This window comes from Ascidiella aspersa, chromosome 3, assembly GCF_963924565.1.
Source record: "Ascidiella aspersa chromosome 3, kaAscAspe10.2, whole genome shotgun sequence".
NCBI lineage: Eukaryota > Metazoa > Chordata > Ascidiacea > Phlebobranchia > Ascidiidae > Ascidiella > Ascidiella aspersa.
Genome location: NC_139449.1, coordinates 17,441,194 through 17,461,053, shown reverse-complemented (window position 1 = coordinate 17,461,053; position 19,860 = coordinate 17,441,194). Strand labels below are relative to the sequence as shown.

The window sequence follows — 19,860 nt, the reverse complement described above, 5'->3', positions numbered from 1 at the left end:
TTGGTAAAGACTATGCAAAATTATTTTTTTTTACAAACAAAAAATAAAAAAAAAATAATAATTTCGACGGACGATTAATTATTTCATATCAACAAAAAAACATTTTTGCACCTGCATTATTTAAAAAAAAAAAACCTTGCACCCCCTTAAAAGATAGCTCCTCAAATCGCTGAATAACTTCATTTAAAAAAATATTGTTTTACCCTATCCCAACCATAAAAACTAACTCCAAGTATTCTCCTCCAAAAACAAATAAACACCGGCATTTACAAGTAATGTGCGATGGGCCAAGTGAGAAGGAGCCCACAACATAACGATTTTTTTCACTTTATATAACCACGCAAAATTTAGATGGATTCCGCAAACTATCGCGCTTACCCATGACTTTACTAATGCTAAGGTTTTCGGGCGTTGATGGTCTAAATCAGGGATGAATAACCTTTCAGCAGAATGGCCCGAATTGCCACTTTAAAACTTTCGATGGGCTGCAAAATCCATTATATTTAAGGGGTGACGTCATAAAACAACTTAACTTATAAACACCCGCTCTTGCAGAGTAAACTCGTGCGCAAATATATAAGTTATTTTCCGCCCTATCGTGCGAAGCGCAAAACATTGAGTTTACCCGCCGTCAAGATCAATGTAACTCCATACTATGTATAGGCGTATAATGACCCCATGCACGGTGACAGCATAGACCTGTCTGGTAGATATAGGCTACAACAGGGTGCAATTGGTTAATAATTTTCCAGAAGAAAACTGACATTTAATCGACCAAAGCAGGGGTTCTTAACCATAGGGTACGTGTACCCTTTGGTGGTACGACCAGGGGCGCCCGCAGATTATTTTCCAGTGGGGGAGCAATCAGGAGCGTAACCAGAAAATCAAAAAGGAGGTCCTGAATTTTCAACTTAGGGAATTCCCCTATTTTTCATCTGACGTTAATTAATAACAACGTCATAAAACAGTAACAGTATGACGTCATAGAACGGTGATTGCAAGACATGAAAAACTCAGAAACAGCCAAATACGTCGAGCAAAAGCGAGCACGTGCGTCGTCGATTATCCTGTCAGGCGCCAGCTGCGAAACCACAGTGTGCAATCGTTAACTTCAGGCAAAAAACAAACCAACACCGTAAATTATGTGTGATTAATTGTGGTAGAATCATACATAATTCGACTATCAGCAGCGCAGTTTTCAAGTTCCATGAACGGAACTAGTGCTAAATTACAAGCACGCCGGTTTGAGAACCACTTACCTAAACAAATAACGAGAGAAAAAACTATCCAGCCTTTACGGTCGACCAAACTAAAGATGAAAAACAGCGTTTTGCGCTCGATTTTGGTTTCGCATTAGATTAAGACGCGTGACCCAATTACTTAAAAGCACGCCGCTTCGAACAGTTTGATAAACCATGACAAAAACGAACAAAAAACGATAATATAACTTACAGAAAGAGGGGTAAGAATTCCCGCCAGCCTGGATAAGCCACTGGAGGCAATGGCTAGTGTATAATATTTTTAACCTTCATAAGTAATACATATTACACTTATAAATAATACTAATAATCTCATTTTGGAAATTCCAGGTTGCCCCCCCCCCCCGTGCGGGCGCCCATGGGTACGACACGCAGTGTGAAATTATGCACTATTTAGATTAGGCATATATATATTTGTGAAGAATTCGCAATCTACAAAAAGCAGCAATAAAAAAGCCATTAATAAAGTCACTGATTGTTTTTGTGTGGTAAGTATTGTTGAACTTACAAGACTGTTTTTAATTCATGCATTACACGTAAGTTATAAATACACTGGGTTTAATTCCTATTGTTACAGTTTTATTTTTTCCGTCGGCCATTGGGGACAGGGGGTACGAGAAAATTTCATGGAAGCTCAAAGGGTACGAGGGCAAAAAAGGTTAAGAACCACTGAACTAAAGGCTGGTTCACACTAGACGCATCTAAAGTTAACGGAAAACGTTTTTTTAAAAACGCTTTCGGTTGCGGAAAGTTAAATTATTTCAACTTTGACGCTAGACGTTAGCGTGTATAGTGTGAACCAGCCTTTACAGTAGCAAGGAGATTCGTTTCTATGGCCAGATTAGAAAATTAATTAAGATGATGTATAGAAATAATGCTTTACGGATTGTTAGGTTTAGAGATATCGGTAAGAAGCTTATCAAGGAAACCCGGGGTAGCTAATTGCCTCCTTTATTCTTGCTAATGAAAAAAAACCTTCCGATTGTAAAAACGTCTGACTGTTTAATATGTTTTGCCTATGTCTTCCCAAGTCAAATCGTAGGACAAACTGTGTATATGTCGTTCATGGGCGCCCGCAAGGGGGGCACTTACATTTTATTATAAGTGTAAATATAGTTTTTTATAAGTGTAAAATAGTATTATTTATAAGTGTAATAGGCTATGTATTACTTATGAAGGTTAAAAATATTATACATTATCCATTGCACCCAGTGGGGCGGGAGTTCTCACTCCCTTTTTGTAGGTGGTATTATCGTTTTTTGTTCGTTTTTGTCATGGTTTAACAAACTGTTCGAAGCGGCGTGCGTTTTAAGTAATAGGGTCACGCGTCCTAAACTAATGCGAAACCAAAAAAGCAAAACGCCGTTTTTCGTCTTTTGTTTGGTAGGTTGACTGATTAGCAAGTGTGTATTTGACAATTCTCAAGGCTAAGTCAAACCTTCTTTTTTTTTCTCGCTAAAAAATGAGTTTTACGCAGTATGTTCCTCGCTGTTTGGTCTCTGCGCTAATATCCGATGTTGGTGTGACATCGACATTTGTTTAACTGAAGCAGATTCTTAAAATGAGGTATGGTGACTGTCGTGCGCGTTTTTTCTCCATTTTGAAGTAATGATGGTTAACCCAAAATTATGCTCTTTAAGCATACTACGTGCTAAGTGTGCAATGGACACAACTTATTTCCCCTCAACCGCAGCTGGTAATTTACCTGACACCCTGAAAAAACATCTTCGTTTAGTATTGCAGGTGGTGAAAGACGTGCTTCTAATTTAGCGCTCGTTCCGTTCATGGAGCTTGAAAACTGCGCTGCTGATAGTCGAATTATGTGTGATTCTACCACAATTAATCACACATATTTCACGGTCTTGGTTTGTGTTTTTGCCTGAAGTTAACGATTGCACACCGTGATTTCGCAGCTGGCGCCTGACAGGATCGTCAACGACGCACGTGCTCGCTTTTGCTGGACGTATTTGGCTGTTTCTGATTAGTTTTTTTCATCACGTCTTGCAATCACCATTTTATGATGTCATACTGTCACTGTTTTATAAAGTCATTATTCATTAACGTCAGACGAAAAATAGGGGAATTCACTAAGGGTCGAATTCATAAACTCGGATCAGGATTGATCCATGATCCTGGATCAATTGATCCGAGATTTACAATTCTGAGCTGGGTTCATTTCACAAAGTCGGATCAACTGATCCTGGATCAGTTTCGCGATTCGTGATGCATTTTCGCTACAGCGATGTTTTTTGTAACTTAAATTCCACGGTCGGGTAGTTTCAAAAAGTAGTTGCCGAGGTTATATTGACAGCTAAAAGTCGTCTGCACTCGGCAATACAAAGATAAAGTAATTTAGTAGGCTTTTAAAATGAATAAAAACATACAATTTTGGCAAAAAATGTTTAATCAGCCTAATTAAGCAAGGTGGGTATGTGAATACCATAGAAAATAAAAAGACAGACGCGGTCTCTAGCGTCCGTAAAAACGTGGCATGGTTTCGGTTTGAATTGTCAAAATTATATAATTGCATAACAACACGGTAAAAGCGAGATGCCAAGCATTTGCAGCAGCTGTGGAAGAACCTAAAGGCAAGTGGGGCCTCAACAATCCAACAAGCGGAAATGTTTCTGGGAAGTATTTATTGGAGCTGTGTGATGAAACAACAAAACAGCTGTAAATAATATATTTTTAATTCACAACAAAGACCAATTATTGGTTGACAAAATAAATAACAGAAGACAACAACATAAATGGAAAAAAGGGCAGCACGAGTGGTAAAGACAATAACACGAATGAAAAGACAAAGACATGAAATGAAAATATTACTGATTCGCAAATCCTTATCTGAATACTAGTTATAGCATTTTTTTCTTTTCTACTCTTGCTGTTTTTAAAAAAAAAACGGTTTATGTAAAAGAGTTTTGCACAATCTGCTGGCGATAACGATCTCCAGCAATGTGCCCGCCCTCTCCTTCTCCTTCAACAACGACTGTAATTTCTTCCTCAGTGGATGGTGGACGTGGTGGTAATTCCTCTTGCATGTCATCTTTAAGATTAAAAGCCAGATTTTGAAGGCATATCCTTGGGATTATAACTGGTAATGAGTTTGCCAGTTGTAGACGCAAAATAATTCGAAGGCAACAAAACCTTCGTTTTAGTACACCGAAACTCCACGCGATTTTGTAGATCGTCTAGTCTCCTTTTAGGTAGTGAATTATTTTTTAGACTTTGTTCACATAATTGTAACACGTTAATTACGGAGATGATCGACATTTGTATTATACTCTTTTCAGCATATACTGTATTTTTACAATGACTCTCAGAACAGCGTTCATCGCAACCGCCAAGGTTAAAGTTATGGTATCCGGCTTTATAATATTATATTTTAATTAAAAAAATCTTACCAAATCGTAACACAAGCCCCGCAGGATGAAAAGTAGATGTATAGCGTGGTATTTATTATAAAATTTATAATTATTATTAAAAAAATTCAACAAAAATGCCTTTTCTAAATGGCTGATCCAAATATTTTCTCGGATCAAAATCATAGATCAAAATGACGCATTCTCGGATCAAGTTTGATCCGACTTTGTGAAATTTAAAAGTTGATCCCGGATCAAGGTAAACTGATCCATGATCCGAGTTTATGAATTCCATCCTAAGTTGAAAATTCAGGACCCCCTTTTTGATATTTTTGTTACGTCCCTGATTTCCCCCCCTGAAAAATTTTCTGCGGGCGCCCCTGATGTCGTATGAACTTTGCTAGTAGGCTACACTCGCTACAGAAGAATAACAGAATCAAGATTTTTGAAATACATTTGGGGAAATACCCATTTAGTTAACTCAAAAATGTAAACTGGTCGAGCAGTTAAATTTATTTAGTCGATTTTCAAGCAAAATGACGACTATATTTCAAGTAAAACTTAACTCACTTTCACGTCAGCTGCTGTTTGCAGTTAAGTTGGTAGACAAAATAACTGTCGTACCGGTACATGCTAAAAGAAATACTTTTTCGACCTCTGCCCCTACGTCAGAATATATTTCCCGCAACAACATTATGCCCCCAAGAAGAGCATTACTGTACGTCCCAGGCCATGATAAGAGAAAACTAGCAAAGGTTTCTTCGATGAAAGTAGATTGTGTAGCACTTGACTGTGAAGATGGGGTTGCAGATAGCAAGTAAGTGTTTTGTAGAAGTAATGATTTAATAGAACTACTACAAAATTCAGTGCTTGCATCTCCAGCTTAACCACACCAAAACTCAAGAGCTTTCTTTTATCCAAAATTAATGGTACAACACCACGAGAGCCTTCTCTTTTATATAAAAATGATTATACCCGATTGAGATAACTTGTTTCTATTACAAAGTTGAACAATTGTTTTCCCCAAAATTTAGGTAGTTTCATAAAGTTTATATTCAAATAACTAGGCTGTACTGCACTGAATAAATCCAGCACCTATTTTGAACTCTAGTAATTATACGGACATAATAATTAAAAAAATATTAATAAACCAAGGCACACTTTCAGATTTTTATTGGAACACTGTAATGTAGGTTAAGCACACTGAACCAAAGTGCTATCTAAATTTTCTGATGACAACACAAACCAATTCTTATCAAAAACATTTTTTTTCTAGATTGTACATGGTGAATTGATGGCTTAGTGACCCCCAAAAATGTTTTGTCATAGACCATGTCAAAGATAAATATTTGTTTACCGTATAACACAAAACTACAAGGGTCATTCTCACTATAACCATAACAAGTTTATGCCAGAGGAAAGACTTTAAAAGTAGCAGCCCGACCAGTAATTTTATAACAAGAGTACAAAAAATTATCCCATAGATCAGGGGCGGGCAACGTGCGGCCTGCGGGCCGCATGGGCCCTTTGCCATTTTTTCTGCAGCCCTTCGCCTTCTTCCAGCTATTTTTCCCTAAATAAGGCTATGAGTGCGCACCAATGTTGGAACTTTTGCCCTTACAGTTTCCTGTTTAAAAGTCCAATGTAAACCATAGCCTACACCGCTACACTAATGCAGTTGTTGAAGTCGAATGGGAAGCATCTATTACAAAACAATCTTTATTCATAAAGTTTTACTTGCGTCACGTTGGTATGATAAAGAATTGTTTTGCAACAATTACACTTGTCTGATACGACTTTTGCCGCGCATATTGACGGAGATGTTTAACAGCTGGTTTTGAATTATTGTTGTTAAATAGTTTGCGTCTATGCACATCTGGCCTGGAACCAAACATTGATAAGTTGGTTCAAAATATCCAGCATCAGTCTTCTCACTAACTTCTATTTGAACATCCACATGTGTGTCTGCTATGATATTTCATATTCGCTTGTACTTGTGTTTTTCTAGTAAAAGCTGAAAATATCAATTAGTGTTTATTTGATGTGCGGCCCGCCTGTAAGCATTAAATTTCCTAACTGGCCCTTGTGTTAAAAAGGTTGCCCGCCCCTGCCATAGATGCATGGTGCAATGTTTTGATTTAATGGGAGCCTACTTGAAGTGGTTTTACACATTGTCAATGTATCTGTAAACATAAATTTGAAGTTGGCCAGCCAATCATTACTATCGACTGAATAATAAAAAATGGCCTGTAATCAAAATCACTAACCAAAACATGGATTTTCACACCTAACATTACCAGTTTTAATATGCAGATTGTACGAATTATTTTAGAAAAGAGGAAGCAAGAAGAACAATTGCTGACGAGTATCAAAAAATCAAACAGAAGTTCTGTGGAGAATTGTGTGTCCGGATTAATTCCCCAAGTAGTTGTTTTATAAAAAAAGACCTTGAAATTATTTCACAAATGTCATGTTTTCCCACAACAATCATTGTACCTAAAATCAATCAAGTTGATGAAATAAAATGGGTATTTCATATTTGTTTGTTTTATATATACCAATTGCTGTGTTTCTATTATATTTAAGGTGTGTGACATCATAAATAGCATTACCACATCCAAAACATTTTGTCATATTATTTTGATGACAGAAAGTGGAATTGGTTTGTTAAACCTCAAGGTACTAAGATTACATTGATGGCATTTACTTCTAATACACACAGTAATAATAATATTAACAGGATATCATTGAAGCGGGAATTGCTGTATGTGCAACAAAAAATCCAAAATGTCATTTAAGTGGTGTTATTTTTGGATCTGATGACTTCTGTGCAGACTTGCAGATTCAAAGGTCAGCTGACGCACATGAACTGGTTTATGCAAGACAAAAAATTGTAGCATCTGCAAAGGCCTTTGGTTTGCAGGCTATTGATATGGTATATATAGACTTTAAAGGTACAGAGATAATGTTTTGACATTCACACTTGTAATATATATTTGGAGCTTTTGATGTTGTGTGTAGATGATGTTGGTTTAGAAAAGCAATCACAGGTTGGTGCAGAATTCGGTTTTACTGGAAAACAAGTGATTCATCCTAACCAAATTCCAATCGTTCAAAAATGTTTTAGTCCAAGTCCAGAACAAGTTGAATGGGCCAACAGTTTAATAGAGGAGTTTAACAAAGCCCAAGTGGTAAGTATTTTATTTCCAGGAAACAAAGTCCAATTTGTTAAAAGCTGTTTTTCTTTACAGGGAGCATTTACATACCGTGGCCAAATGATTGATATGCCAACAGTATTGCAAGCAAAACACATAAAAAAAATGAATGAAAATATTACCAATTAATATCTTCACCTTTTTGTTATTTATTGCCATTACATTGCGCCAAGATTATTTTTTAACATATTTAAAACTTTTTAATGGATCCTCTTGCATTTTCTTGTATTTTGGGTTTGGTTGGCCCAATTTTTTTACCCCGCCGCGTTTATGCTTCTGCCTTGTAACATGAGATGGAGGGTTGCTACGCTTAGCAGATGTTGTTCGTGCTCCAGAATACATGCTTTTTAATGTTTGAGGAACTGTATAAAAGTAATAATTAAGGACATTCATTTTCATTTACAAGTTTACAAATTAAAAAGGATACTTTTTCTTACTTAAATATTCTGGTACGTTCTTCATGTGCTTTTTAACCTTCATTGGATGTGAAATTGCATCATGCCTTAAAACTTGAAGGTCAAGTGGATTTTCTTCAAAGTAAGTTTTAAGTTTTTCTGAATTTAACATTTCTCTACGAACTTCTTTGACCCGTGCCTCACGTATAGCTGTTTTTGTGACAGCACGAATTGCATCCTTTATAAAAAAAATTATGGTAGTTGAACTTAAACGAGTTGCAAAATTATTTTTGAATTTCAGATTTAAATACAACAAATTATAGAAGATGCTGTTCTCAGTCTGCTTATAAAAAGATTACTCCCAATAGGACAGTAATTTTAAGCATAAATTTGTTAAAACATAGACGTAAGAGACATGGACTGATTAGGCGCTATTTTGGCAACAGACTATTTCACCTTACTTATGTATGCCCAATTAAATAGGTTAGGGATGTTCAAAGTAGAATATCAGAATCCTTGGATTCGAATCCAATTCTGACGTTTATTTCGGGTAATTGGAATATAATTTAATGTTTTACCGCCGATTGTCGCGCCTAATTGTACAAACGCGTGTGGTAAGTTGGCCTGTCGCTGCGCCGACCAATTTATAGTGATTGCTTCGTAACCAGGTAGTGCAGTGTCAGCGTTTTTTCGGGCGACCAATTACTTCGCGTGTCGCGATAACGTTCGTCTAATAATTAGGTGTCAATCAAGCGTTATTGGGCGAGCGACTAACGTGTAATTTCAGGTGGGTAGTTCCCAATTTCCCTAAATGCGTTAAGTTGCAAACGTAACATTACGTTGTAAAAGGTGTGGATGTCGACCAAATGCGCTATAGGGTTACTTAAGGTCAACTTTAGGCCAATATTCAGCCAGGTTATACAGTAATGCACAGCGTAATTGTCAAGTATTCGTTATGACAATAGTTATTCTTTGCAGTACATTATTTGACTGCATAACAGATCATTTTAGTCAAAAAAGAAGCACAAAAACCCAACAATGCTTTAAAAACAGGACCGAATTGCTAAACAGTTCTGTGTTCGGTGTTGCATTGTACTCACTATTGGCAAACATATAAGTTTTGGCAGCAACCTGGACAGTGGACATATTACAGTTTACACAACTGCTTCAAATGACAGTTGTTAAGAATGTTAAACATATAGGAGAATATTTTATTATAATGTACACATGTTAGCAAAAAATCCCTTCCCCAAACAAAATCAAGGTTAAATAATTTAATAAAATTATACTAGGATTCAATATTCTGGATTCGTTATTCTAGATTCGAAACCTATTATTCTAGAATACCTTGGTATTCTACTTTGAACATCCCTATATATTGTATATAAAAGCACAAGACAATCCAAGAGAATCATAAAGCACTGGAGAAATATTAATATTCATATCTTTATAATCCGTGGTTTACCCAGTATTCGTTTTTTTTTATTAAAAATACTACTATCTTATATAACTTGAGGAACAAGTAGGGCAGAAGTAAAAAGGCTATGTAATTTACTTTGCAACGGTAGCGAAAACCTTCAATTTCTTCCATTTTAAATTGGTAAGGCTTCAGAGGTTGAGTTGCATTATTGGCTGATAAATGCTTCTGGGCATTATTCAGTAAATCCATCTCCTCTGGGGTGACGAAAGACAGTGCAGTTCCCATCTTGTCCCCTCTGGCTGTTCTTTAAACAAAACAAAAAACAGTTTGATGTTACACAATTTATTTTATAGTATTTAAAAAAATGTTTGTATACCTGCCAACTCTATGTATATAAGCTTGCACTGATGTTGGAAAATCAAAGTTGACAACATTAGAAACATTTTGAAAATCGATTCCTCTTGATACTCCATATTCCTTGGTTTTTATTTTACGTTTTTTTCTGTTATTAGACCAAAACATTAAAACTAACATATCTGTTGCAATAATTAATATAAATTAATTTACTTATGTTTGCCGGATTTTAAAACCTTTTGAACCTCATTCTTTGTAGTGGTGCTTACTTCATGCAGAGAGCTTTCATCTGTTGCTATTAATATATCGTACATACCCTAAAAAAAAATAGTACTCTAAATCCAGGGTCTGCAAATAGTGGTTCAAAACCCAAATAATAACTAATTAATGTACTATCATGTTTATTGTGTGTTGTATTTATATCATTCTAACTACCTGTTACAGTATAAACCATTTTTTCAATTAAAAGTAATGTTTCTTAATTTTTTCAAAAGGTTGAAAATATAGGGGCGGCCATTAATTTCTTAAAATTTTCAAAGGGCGGCACTGTGTAAAAAAGGTGGAAAACCCCTGCGGTAAGAGAACAATATTTAGTCCTTTTCTGTGTGGTCATAATGACATAGCAAATAAAAGTGCAATTTCTGTACAAAATTACAAGTTTAGGCAACAAAAGTTCTTTTTAGTAAATACAATTAAATGTATGTGTAACTAAACTAACCAGAGCATTGTGAGTAAGATTGATCTAATAAATTAAGGCTTTATTTTAAAACCTTTAGCTTTAGGTTGAGTCATAAGTACATTTATTTGAAAACAACTCGTGAATAATTAGGGTTGCACAACCTTAGTTACTACTATTTTTTATATTGCGCCAAAATGTTTTTCCAAACCCCTTCTCTAAATAAACATTTTTTCCAAAGGTTTGTATCTATTTACCTGGTTAAATTGTTCAACAACATGACATCGGGAACTCACTGGAAGTTCGGAATTAAGGACACAGCAAAATATTGAAAATTGCTCCAAAAATAGTTTCAGCCTTAAGAAATTGAAAGGAGTTTACTAAAAATTATGCAAAAAACAGATTATCACAGGACTAATTACCTGTAACTGCGATTAACTGTGTTAACGAAAAGTAAGGATTTTCCTCTAATCAACTTTAATTTTAGAAGTGCATATATTAAAAGGTATTTATCATCTTCATTTTCACTGAAAACATGGTATTGGATTAACTTGTCCACAGCAGGAAGTTGAGACTCGTTAAGATTTAATGTGACAGGATTGTGAAGTATCAATTTCTTTAATGATTCCACTTCCTTAATATTGAAATTTTGGATTTATATTTACAGAAACATAAAACACTAAAGCCAGTGTGCAATTTCATTAAAGGTAAATAGGTAGTAAAATTCTGATTCTCTATGAAACATTTGTCAAATTATCCAGTCATAATATTCTTCACTTTTGGGTCTAGCAATTTCTGTTTTTATATATTTGGTTGATATACCTCTGTAAATGTTGCGGATGTGATAAAAGCCTGATAACTGGTGGGAAAATAGGGGTTTAGTGCTTTTAAATCCTCTTCATACCCAAACGAAAACAACAAGTCAGCCTCATCCAACACAAGCCATTGTAGAGTAGATGAAACATCAAGATTTCCTGCTTTAATCTGAGCTAAGACTCGGCTTGGTGTCCCAATAATAATATCAGGTTTCACAGCCAATAAAGGTCTAAACAATCATATTAATTAGAAAAAATGACCCACAATTTACAAAACTGTCAAGCACTATACCGGAGAAGGTCTGGATTGGCTTCATGGGAAACATCGATACAAGTCACACTTTGAGAACAAAATGCTATTAAATCTGATACCATGTTGTAAGCTTGTTGTGATAGCTCTCTTGAAGGTACTAACACCAGAGCAGCTATTTGTTGTTCTGAAGTGTAAATGCATAAGTGCCATTTTAAATACTTAAACATAGATTTCTGTTTGTTTGATTTAATTTACATGGACAAAATTTGGGCGCTGGTCTAGAACTTTACCACATTTTTTCCCAGGGTTTATATGGCTAACAATATGGGTTAGGGTGCGATTTACTATTAGGTTTGGGAGGGTAAGTATTATTTTTAAATTTACTCTTACATATTCATGCCTTCCTTGAAATTTCAACTTTGACAACTTGTTTCGTTACTGTTAAAATAAATGTGGTAGGATTCTAGACCAGCGCTAAAATTTGACATGTTATAAAAAAATTAAATGGGATTGTTTACCACATTTACACTATTCTGACGGTTAATGCCAATAATTGATATTTACCCGTTTATCTGTGGAGGAATTTTAGTTATGTTATTTATGATTTGCATGAAGTAAAATACTAAGCAATATGTGATAAACAATCCAGAATAGTTGCTTGTGGCAAATTGGTGTTTTTTATTGGTATTCAGTGGTCAAAGTATATTGAAATACCTTCATCAGAACCACGTTTCCTTTTTTTCTGAACTAAAACATGTTGAATAATTGGAATAGAATATGCAGCAGTTTTTCCAGAACCAGTACGCGCTCTTGACAAAACATCTTTTCCTTCAAGGGCCAATGGAATAGCTTTTTCTTGGATAGCACTGGGCTCTGACCAGCCAAGTTTTGCAATTGCCTAAAAAAATGCTCTAATCACAAACCAGTCTGCTTTCTGTGGCAGAGATTCAAAGAACACAACAAACAACAAAAAAATATTTGTTAAAAAAAAAGTAAAAACACGAATATTAACAAACCTTCAGAAGACGATCATCAAGTCCCATTTCATGGAATTGGACGCTTCGTTCTGTATTTTCTTCTTCCATTTTTACGCAAAATATGTTACGTTACTACAATAAAGGGGAATGAATACAAACGCAACAAAGTAAAAAACAGCATGGAATAATTAACTTGTTAATCCGTTACCTCAGAAACACATTAAGTCGCGCTAGATTTAAACAGGTTTTGATTTTTTTAGTAATAATAACCTTTATAAAAATATTTTTATCCCAAATAAATATGCTTTTACTCTGTTTTTATACATTGATATTAAAAATAACTTTGTTTAACATCATAAATTCACTATACTGTCCTATGTATTTGGATAAATTAAAGCAAAATAAAAACCCCGGGGGATTTACATTGAGTACTTTAAACTTGAGTTTAAAATTTGGCGTGATTCGCTTTTACAATAATTTACGAGTACTATCCACACGACAGGCATCGGTCCTTGGGTTACACATCCGTAACCGCAATTACCTAAACCAGTATTTCTTAAGCTGATTTCTTACAAAACCTTCGGAAGAGTTTGATGGAGTTGCGACGCTCCTGTAGTGACTATATGTGTCTATGTAGACCAGTGGTCCTCGACCGCCGGTCCGCCAAATGTCTCAATTGCAAAATGCAAGACGTTGAAGGCTGCTCGTCCATCAAATTTAGAACTTCGCCAGTTCTGTAATTTGCAGCATTGCGACGTAACATAGAGTTAATAGTCTACTTTAAACTTTATCGTACGTCACAATGCTACAAGTGTTGTGCCCAATTGTTTAAAAGAGGGCTACAACTCGTTTGAGTATTAAACTTTAAGACCAGTTGTACGTGAAAAACTTCAATAAAACCACGTATTATATCAAAAAGAAAGCAGCAAATTGCTCATTACATTGAGGTTACGTAATTGCATTTTGGGTTTGAGTTCATTTTTTTTTAATTTTACCGGTCCATAAGCTAAACAGGTTGAGAACCACTAATCTAGACTCTAGCCTAGCGGTAGGCCTACATATATGCCAAACCATATTACTGTTTATATGCCAAACCATATTACACTTTCATGTGCCTGCTTTCAGGGGCGCCCGCAGAAAATTTTCCAGGGGGGAGCAATCAGGGGCATATCCAGAGAATAAAATACTGAATTTTTAACTTAGGGAAGTCCCCTAATTTTCGTCTGACGTTAATGAACAATGACGTCATAAAACAGCGACGGTGTGACGTCATAGAATGGTGATTACAAGACGTCATAAAAAAATTAATCACAAACAGCCAAATAACGTCCAGCAAAAGCGAATTTTAGACGCAAAACGAACACGTACGTCGTGGACAATCCTGCAAGGCGCCAGCTGCCAAACCACAGTGTGCAATCGTTAACTTCAGGCGATAAAAAAAAACCAAGACCGTGAAATATGTGTAAAACATTGTGATAGAATCGAACGCAATTCGACTATCAGCAGAGCAGTTTACTAAATTCCATGAACGGAACTAGCGCTAAAATTACAAGTACGCATTTCGCCACCTGCAATACTAAACAAAGAACGTTTTTCCCGGGTGTTATTATGCCACGATTAGCGCAACATCTGCGCCGAGCTGTGTGCCAAGTCAGTTTAATTACAAGCTGCGGTTGAGGAAAAATAAGTTGTGTCAGTTGCACACTTAACACGTGGTCTTAGTTTGTGCGACTAAGAAACCAAGCTAAAAGCGAAACTGATAGTTAACACTTCTAGGTATCGAAGTATAATCGAAAATAGCGATCACAGTATTGTGTTTGTGACAGTTCGATGTATTTCTAATGACCCCTATAAGTGGATTGCCGAATATTCATCTTATTTTAGTTACGTAAATGGGTGAAATACAGGCTGTAGAGTCGGACCCAGATTAGGGACTCGACAAAATCGCACATTTGGCCGAACTCGTGTTGTTTTACACCGACTCCGCAGTCCTGGTTGCCAGTGCAAAACCAAATATAGAAAAAAAATAATGTTTTGCATGCGAGTTGTTAATATTTGACATTGTTCATAAAATGCCACATTGCATACGAAAGGTTGCCGACCCCTGACCTAAGCGAATAACGAAAACTATCCGGCGTTTACGGTAGAGTTGACCAAACAAAATACGAAAAACGGCGATTTGCGCTCGATTTTGATTTCGCATTAGCTTAAGACGCGTAACCTAATTACTTGTAAAGCACGCCGCTTCTAGCAGTTTGTTTAACCGTGACAAAAACGAACAAAAAACGATAATATCACTAAGAACCCCCACCCCCCTGGATACGCCACTGGGGATAACAAATAATATTTTTAACCTTTATAATTAATACATATTACACTTACAAATAATACTTATATTCGCATTTTGAAATTCCAGGGGGGCAAGTGCCTTATTTGTCTCACGCCAAAGTGAATCAAAGGTGCGAAATGTGATTGTTGAATTATAATCAATTGTCTTAATAATGGGTTTAAATTAATGCACCAGTAAATATTTGTTAGCATTTGATTGCCGCATTTAAGTTTTTATACGAAACGGTATTATTGTGCGACGCCCTTGGAAATTGAAACGACCACCAAAGGCGTCGCCACGTACAGTTTGAGAACCTCTGACCTAAACGCTATATCCTACCTTAGTATCATGACTAGTTGACCACGCATTACCACATAGAGTTTTTGTGCGTTGTACGCTTATAAGTTCAATCCAAGCTAGTTATTTCTTACACAAAATAGAGAAACGTAATTGTTATGTGCATTTTTCTATATTGCTTGCACTTTTTAGGATTTACTAAATCAGAAAACACAACTATTTTTCAGGGAACCTTGAGATTAAATTAAAATCAGAGTTAAAATCACCTATGCGGCCAAATACAACCAACCTCTTAAAAAGCCGAATTTAAACTACGCTCTGTAACCGTAACGATTAAGGGTTCTAGTTAGAGGTAGTAGGAATGATAAAGCCCATATAGAAGTACGTAACATTTTTTTGTTAGTTTTCAATACCTTTTATTTATTTTTAGCAGAACAAAGTTATATTTTTACTACGCTCGTTTCAAATAAAACACAACCTTCGTGCAATTGTAATAAAAGTAGCACTCAACTCTTTGAGAAAACAAGCTCATTTGTATATTGACATTACTTTGTGGAAGTGGTTATGGTGTTCTCGTTCGTCATATACGCAGTGTTGTAAACAAGTCATTTTGAAATGACTTAAGTCCAAGTCAAGTCTTTTCGAATAAATAACAAGTCAAGTCCCAGTTCATGTCATCAGTTGCGCAAGTCAAGTCATAATTAGAGCAAGTCAACTTCAAGTCACGTCCTTGTCATAAAAATAAAGCGTTAAACTATTAGAATTTTTAAACTCGCGTGATTATGAACAATAACTGAACAAAAAACTAACGAAAACGGAACATAGCAAGCAATTTGTTTTTTGTGCAAAAATTTGGACAAATAGCTCAATTTTATAAAAAAATACTTAAAGAAATTCTTTATTTCAACCCAAGTCATTTGTTCAAAAGACTTAAGTCAAGTCAAGTCATTTAAAAACATTGACTTAAGTGCACTTAAGTCAAGTCATTGACTTAAGTCATTACAACACTGCCCATAATATTAACCAGTATTTTGTTATCATATCTATGCGACGATTAATTCAGGGCATATAAAATTAATAAGTTATAATGTCCCAACATAAAACACTCTGCGCATTGTTTCTCACAGCCATATTCGCTGCCAGTCGCTTTTGTCAGTAAAGCATTCTGCAGTTTATATTAGTTACTGACACATATTCTCAAACTAGTGCGGTACGAAAAGTGATTCCTTAGCCAGTCTAATGCCAAGACAAATAATCAAAAAAGCTAGACTGACAACACTATACATGCGATTAAAATTGCTTTGCTTTCGTCAAATGGTTTTTGATAAACTTTATCTGCCAAATCAGATATCCGCATATGCAACGGCAACAACATTTTTTTATTTAATATCGATTAAACAACATCACATATTTTATGATATAAACATAATAAGTTGTTCGATGGCTCTTTTGTTCTACAGGGTTCTATAGTAAAAGAATACATGTTTTGCTAACAAAGTGAATTACTAAAATATTTTTTTGCGATAAGTCAAATAATATTGTGTTTTGTTATTTTTCATCGTTTTGTAGAAAATATTCAACACATTTCTAAACGTATCACATAAAATAATATGTTTTAATATCAATAGTACAACATTTTGATGTTTACGAACAAGTCTTAATAGTAACATGCATGATATAGGAATTTGAATTTGACACAATTGAACGTACACTGTTAAAAAAACTTTAACAACGAAAATTACAAGGTACCGTAAGCTTAACGTTTCCTTATTTGCCGGCGTTTACTGTTTTTTGTTGCTCTGCTGAACACTTAGCGATCGACTGTTAAGTTCTGCTCCCTTAATTTGACACCTTCTTCGTAGAACACCTGTTCAATATAAGAGTTTTGTTCTGAAAATTATTAGGGAGCTATCACAGAATGTTAAACTGCTGCTAAAATAACGCATTTTGACCTTGTTAAGGTAGGAGTAGGCCTAAGTTACAGTTTCATACGTTTCAATAATGTCAGCTATCGCCTATTTAGCAATACGAAAACTGAATAGGAGGTCAAACATAATTGACAAAAACAATACAAGACATTAACTAATTTACCCCTTTGCACCCTGCGATTGCGGTCGGGAACGTTGCTCATCTAAAGAAATGTGAGAAAACATTTATTAACAAAGTACTCTAAAAAATTCTCATTATCCTGTAAAGTTAGGTGAAATATATAACTTAAAACAGGAAAGATAACAAGATATACTTAATTTGCCGCCGGTTAATATGTACCTCTCCAATAACTTCGTCTCTGAGTTCTTCTACAGTTAAGTATTTGTTGTACTTGTTTTCCAAGTCGTAAACGTATTTGTCAAGACGTTTTTGGATGTTTACCATATTTTCATCGTATGGCGTATCAAGGGTATCTGTAAAAGAAAGCAGTTATTCATATAGATATAGTGGTAAACTTAATTAACTCAAAAGAAGAAAACCTCTGCTATTTAATACTTTGGAAAAAAGGACATTTATAAAAAAAAAAAAAAAAAACTTTGGACATTTATAAAAAATAGTGTTTCCAGATTCCCTATTCTTCATAGGTTTCTACAGCCTTATTAACATGATAAAATTAAACCTTAAGTACAGTATGTCCTTCTTACATGGTAGTGGCGGGAGGGGGGCATCTTCACCACTGAACGGAGCTGGTTTGACTTTTTTATCTGTAATAAATATGAAATATGGTATGTGTATTTTGCTCTTGATATATGCAACGTTAATATGTGTAAATATACAAACATATAATCACCACTATAGAAACTATGGTAGGCCTATACCAAAATTGTTTTTGGTGTTTTCGTAATAATTCTGTCAAATTTTTCAGTCTTAAAAGCGAACCTTTTAGTGAAGCGCGACCATACCTTATTGGCTTTTATTCTATAAAAAAAATTTGAATTAACATACATGTCAATAATAAAATACTTAAAAAAAAATATATATTTTTTGGAAACTTTAATTTTATTGTATTTGGTTATTTCGTGCTTTTTTTTCTTAGGGCATTAAGGCCCGTTTACACTACAGCTGCACTGAGCGGAGCTGAGCTGCACTGGGCGTGAAATTATTTTCACTACAGCTGCAGTGAGCTGCGCTGGGCGTAAAAATCGCCCCAAAACGTAACGTGTTTCAATAGCTTCACTGCGGGCTTGAGTTTAGCAAAGCGTGAAAATCGCTCCAAGGCGTAACTTTAAGCTAGCTGCAGCTGCTGCACGGGGCTTGAGTTTAGCAAAGCGTGAAACGCTCGCCACAATATAATTTAAATGCAAATTACGCTTTGCTCAGCTCAGTGCAGCTGTAGTGTAAACGGGCCTTAACTTGCACCTAATTATAGTCTACGTATTGTTGTCGTTTGAGATAAACACTAGTTGAATATATTTTTTAAAATTTCAACAACGTTTGTATGGAACTGCAAGCACGATTCACCGAACCTGTCTTAGATTTGAAAATGGAGAGCCCGGTCCACTTTGCAAATCGCTTAAACATAAAGTCGATAATCTCGTGTTCGTTCTTGCCCCTGTTAACTTCCACCAAAGTGAGGCCGTACGATTCATTGACGATGGCGATAAGTACATTTAGGATGATGAAGGAAGAAGTAAAGCAGAATATGAAGTAGAACGTTGGGCCAAATACCTTATACAGGTTGCGAAGGTCTTTGTATATTGGCCTTCCTGTGTTAAAAGCGTTAAGGAAATAAATGGCCTGTCATCCCAGTAGTGATTTTGTTGAGTGATATGTAACACATATTTGACATGCAAAATAGTCATAGCATATTTAAACTTAGACCTATTCCAAGTATGTTGTTATAAATATGTATGATTTTACCCATCATGGTTGAAAACATCGTTTCCACAGTCGTCATTAAAGTTTTAAAGTCCTCAAGATACGGGCAGAATATAAGGTATCTGTGATAATAAAAAAAACACTTCAAAACAAAAAACAAATACCGAAATAATAGTGTGAAATAACCGAAATAATAGTGTAAATGATAAAACTGTCTATATGTAGTGAAACTATTCATTTTGCTTCAAGCATTTGAACGTCAATGTCACTCAACCAACCCTATGTGTATGAAGGCGATAAAGAAGACAAGTGCTATGACGAAAAATCCTGGCCACTGTTTGGCGCTGTTCTTCATAACTGCCGCCAACATTCCAGTCTTCTTGTTGAAACGTAGGAGCTTGAGGAAGCGTATGATCCCGAAAAAGGCAGAAAGAGCGAGGATGTTAGCAACTATTGAGTCCACCGTCATCACCTGCTGGAAGTTGACGAACTTTCCTATCCGGACATTAAAAAGCGAGATTATAAGGGTTTTCCTGTTATTGGGTTCCATTTGTTATCTTCTCTAGGAAACTTAGTAAAAGGAGCCTTAAAACATAAGAGGTAACAGCACACTATTTAACAATCAGTATTAGTAGAATTATAAGAGTGGTTGATTACCAATAGTTGTACACTACACTAGACCTAAAATTCAGGAGTTTTTT

General features: G+C 35.4%; 3 protein-coding genes across 4 annotated transcripts in view; 1 reads left to right on the top strand and 2 right to left on the bottom strand.

Annotated features, from left to right (window-relative positions):
- Window positions 1–5,049: 5,049 nt before the first annotated feature.
- Window positions 5,050–8,680, top strand: LOC146160473 (citramalyl-CoA lyase, mitochondrial-like). 2 transcript variants are annotated; one of them, XM_083386108.1, is made up of 6 exons: window positions 5,050–5,438; window positions 6,954–7,149; window positions 7,208–7,300; window positions 7,362–7,575; window positions 7,643–7,812; window positions 7,873–8,678. In XM_083386108.1, the coding sequence occupies exons 1-6, from the start codon at window positions 5,158–5,160 to the stop codon at window positions 7,963–7,965; spliced, it is 1,047 nt and encodes a 348-aa protein (XP_083242234.1). In that variant the 5' UTR covers window positions 5,050–5,157; the 3' UTR covers window positions 7,966–8,678. The 2 variants fall into 2 exon arrangements, with proteins under 2 accessions (XP_083242234.1, XP_083242233.1); XM_083386107.1 differs by having other exon boundaries at window positions 7,643–8,680.
- Window positions 7,806–12,898, bottom strand: LOC146160472 (putative ATP-dependent RNA helicase DDX56). The gene is made up of 11 exons (XM_083386106.1): window positions 12,766–12,898; window positions 12,464–12,647; window positions 11,789–11,933; window positions 11,504–11,726; window positions 11,104–11,315; window positions 10,939–11,038; window positions 10,219–10,322; window positions 10,028–10,153; window positions 9,787–9,955; window positions 8,274–8,469; window positions 7,806–8,198 (listed from the first exon to the last, which is right to left on the bottom strand). The coding sequence occupies exons 1-11, from the start codon at window positions 12,832–12,834 to the stop codon at window positions 8,011–8,013; spliced, it is 1,716 nt and encodes a 571-aa protein (XP_083242232.1). The 5' UTR covers window positions 12,835–12,898; the 3' UTR covers window positions 7,806–8,010.
- A 4,264-nt stretch (window positions 12,899–17,162) lies between these two features.
- LOC146160470 (uncharacterized) overlaps window positions 17,163–19,860 on the bottom strand; it is a 51,224-nt gene continuing 48,526 nt past the window's right edge. Inside the window, exons 73-78 of the mRNA XM_083384949.1 lie at window positions 19,438–19,654; window positions 19,202–19,281; window positions 18,808–19,047; window positions 17,986–18,045; window positions 17,621–17,754; window positions 17,163–17,219 (exon numbers count right to left, since the gene is read on the bottom strand). Coding sequence (XP_083241075.1) covers window positions 17,163–17,219; window positions 17,621–17,754; window positions 17,986–18,045; window positions 18,808–19,047; window positions 19,202–19,281; window positions 19,438–19,654 — 788 coding nt within the window. The remainder of the gene's footprint in view (window positions 17,220–17,620; window positions 17,755–17,985; window positions 18,046–18,807; window positions 19,048–19,201; window positions 19,282–19,437; window positions 19,655–19,860) is intronic.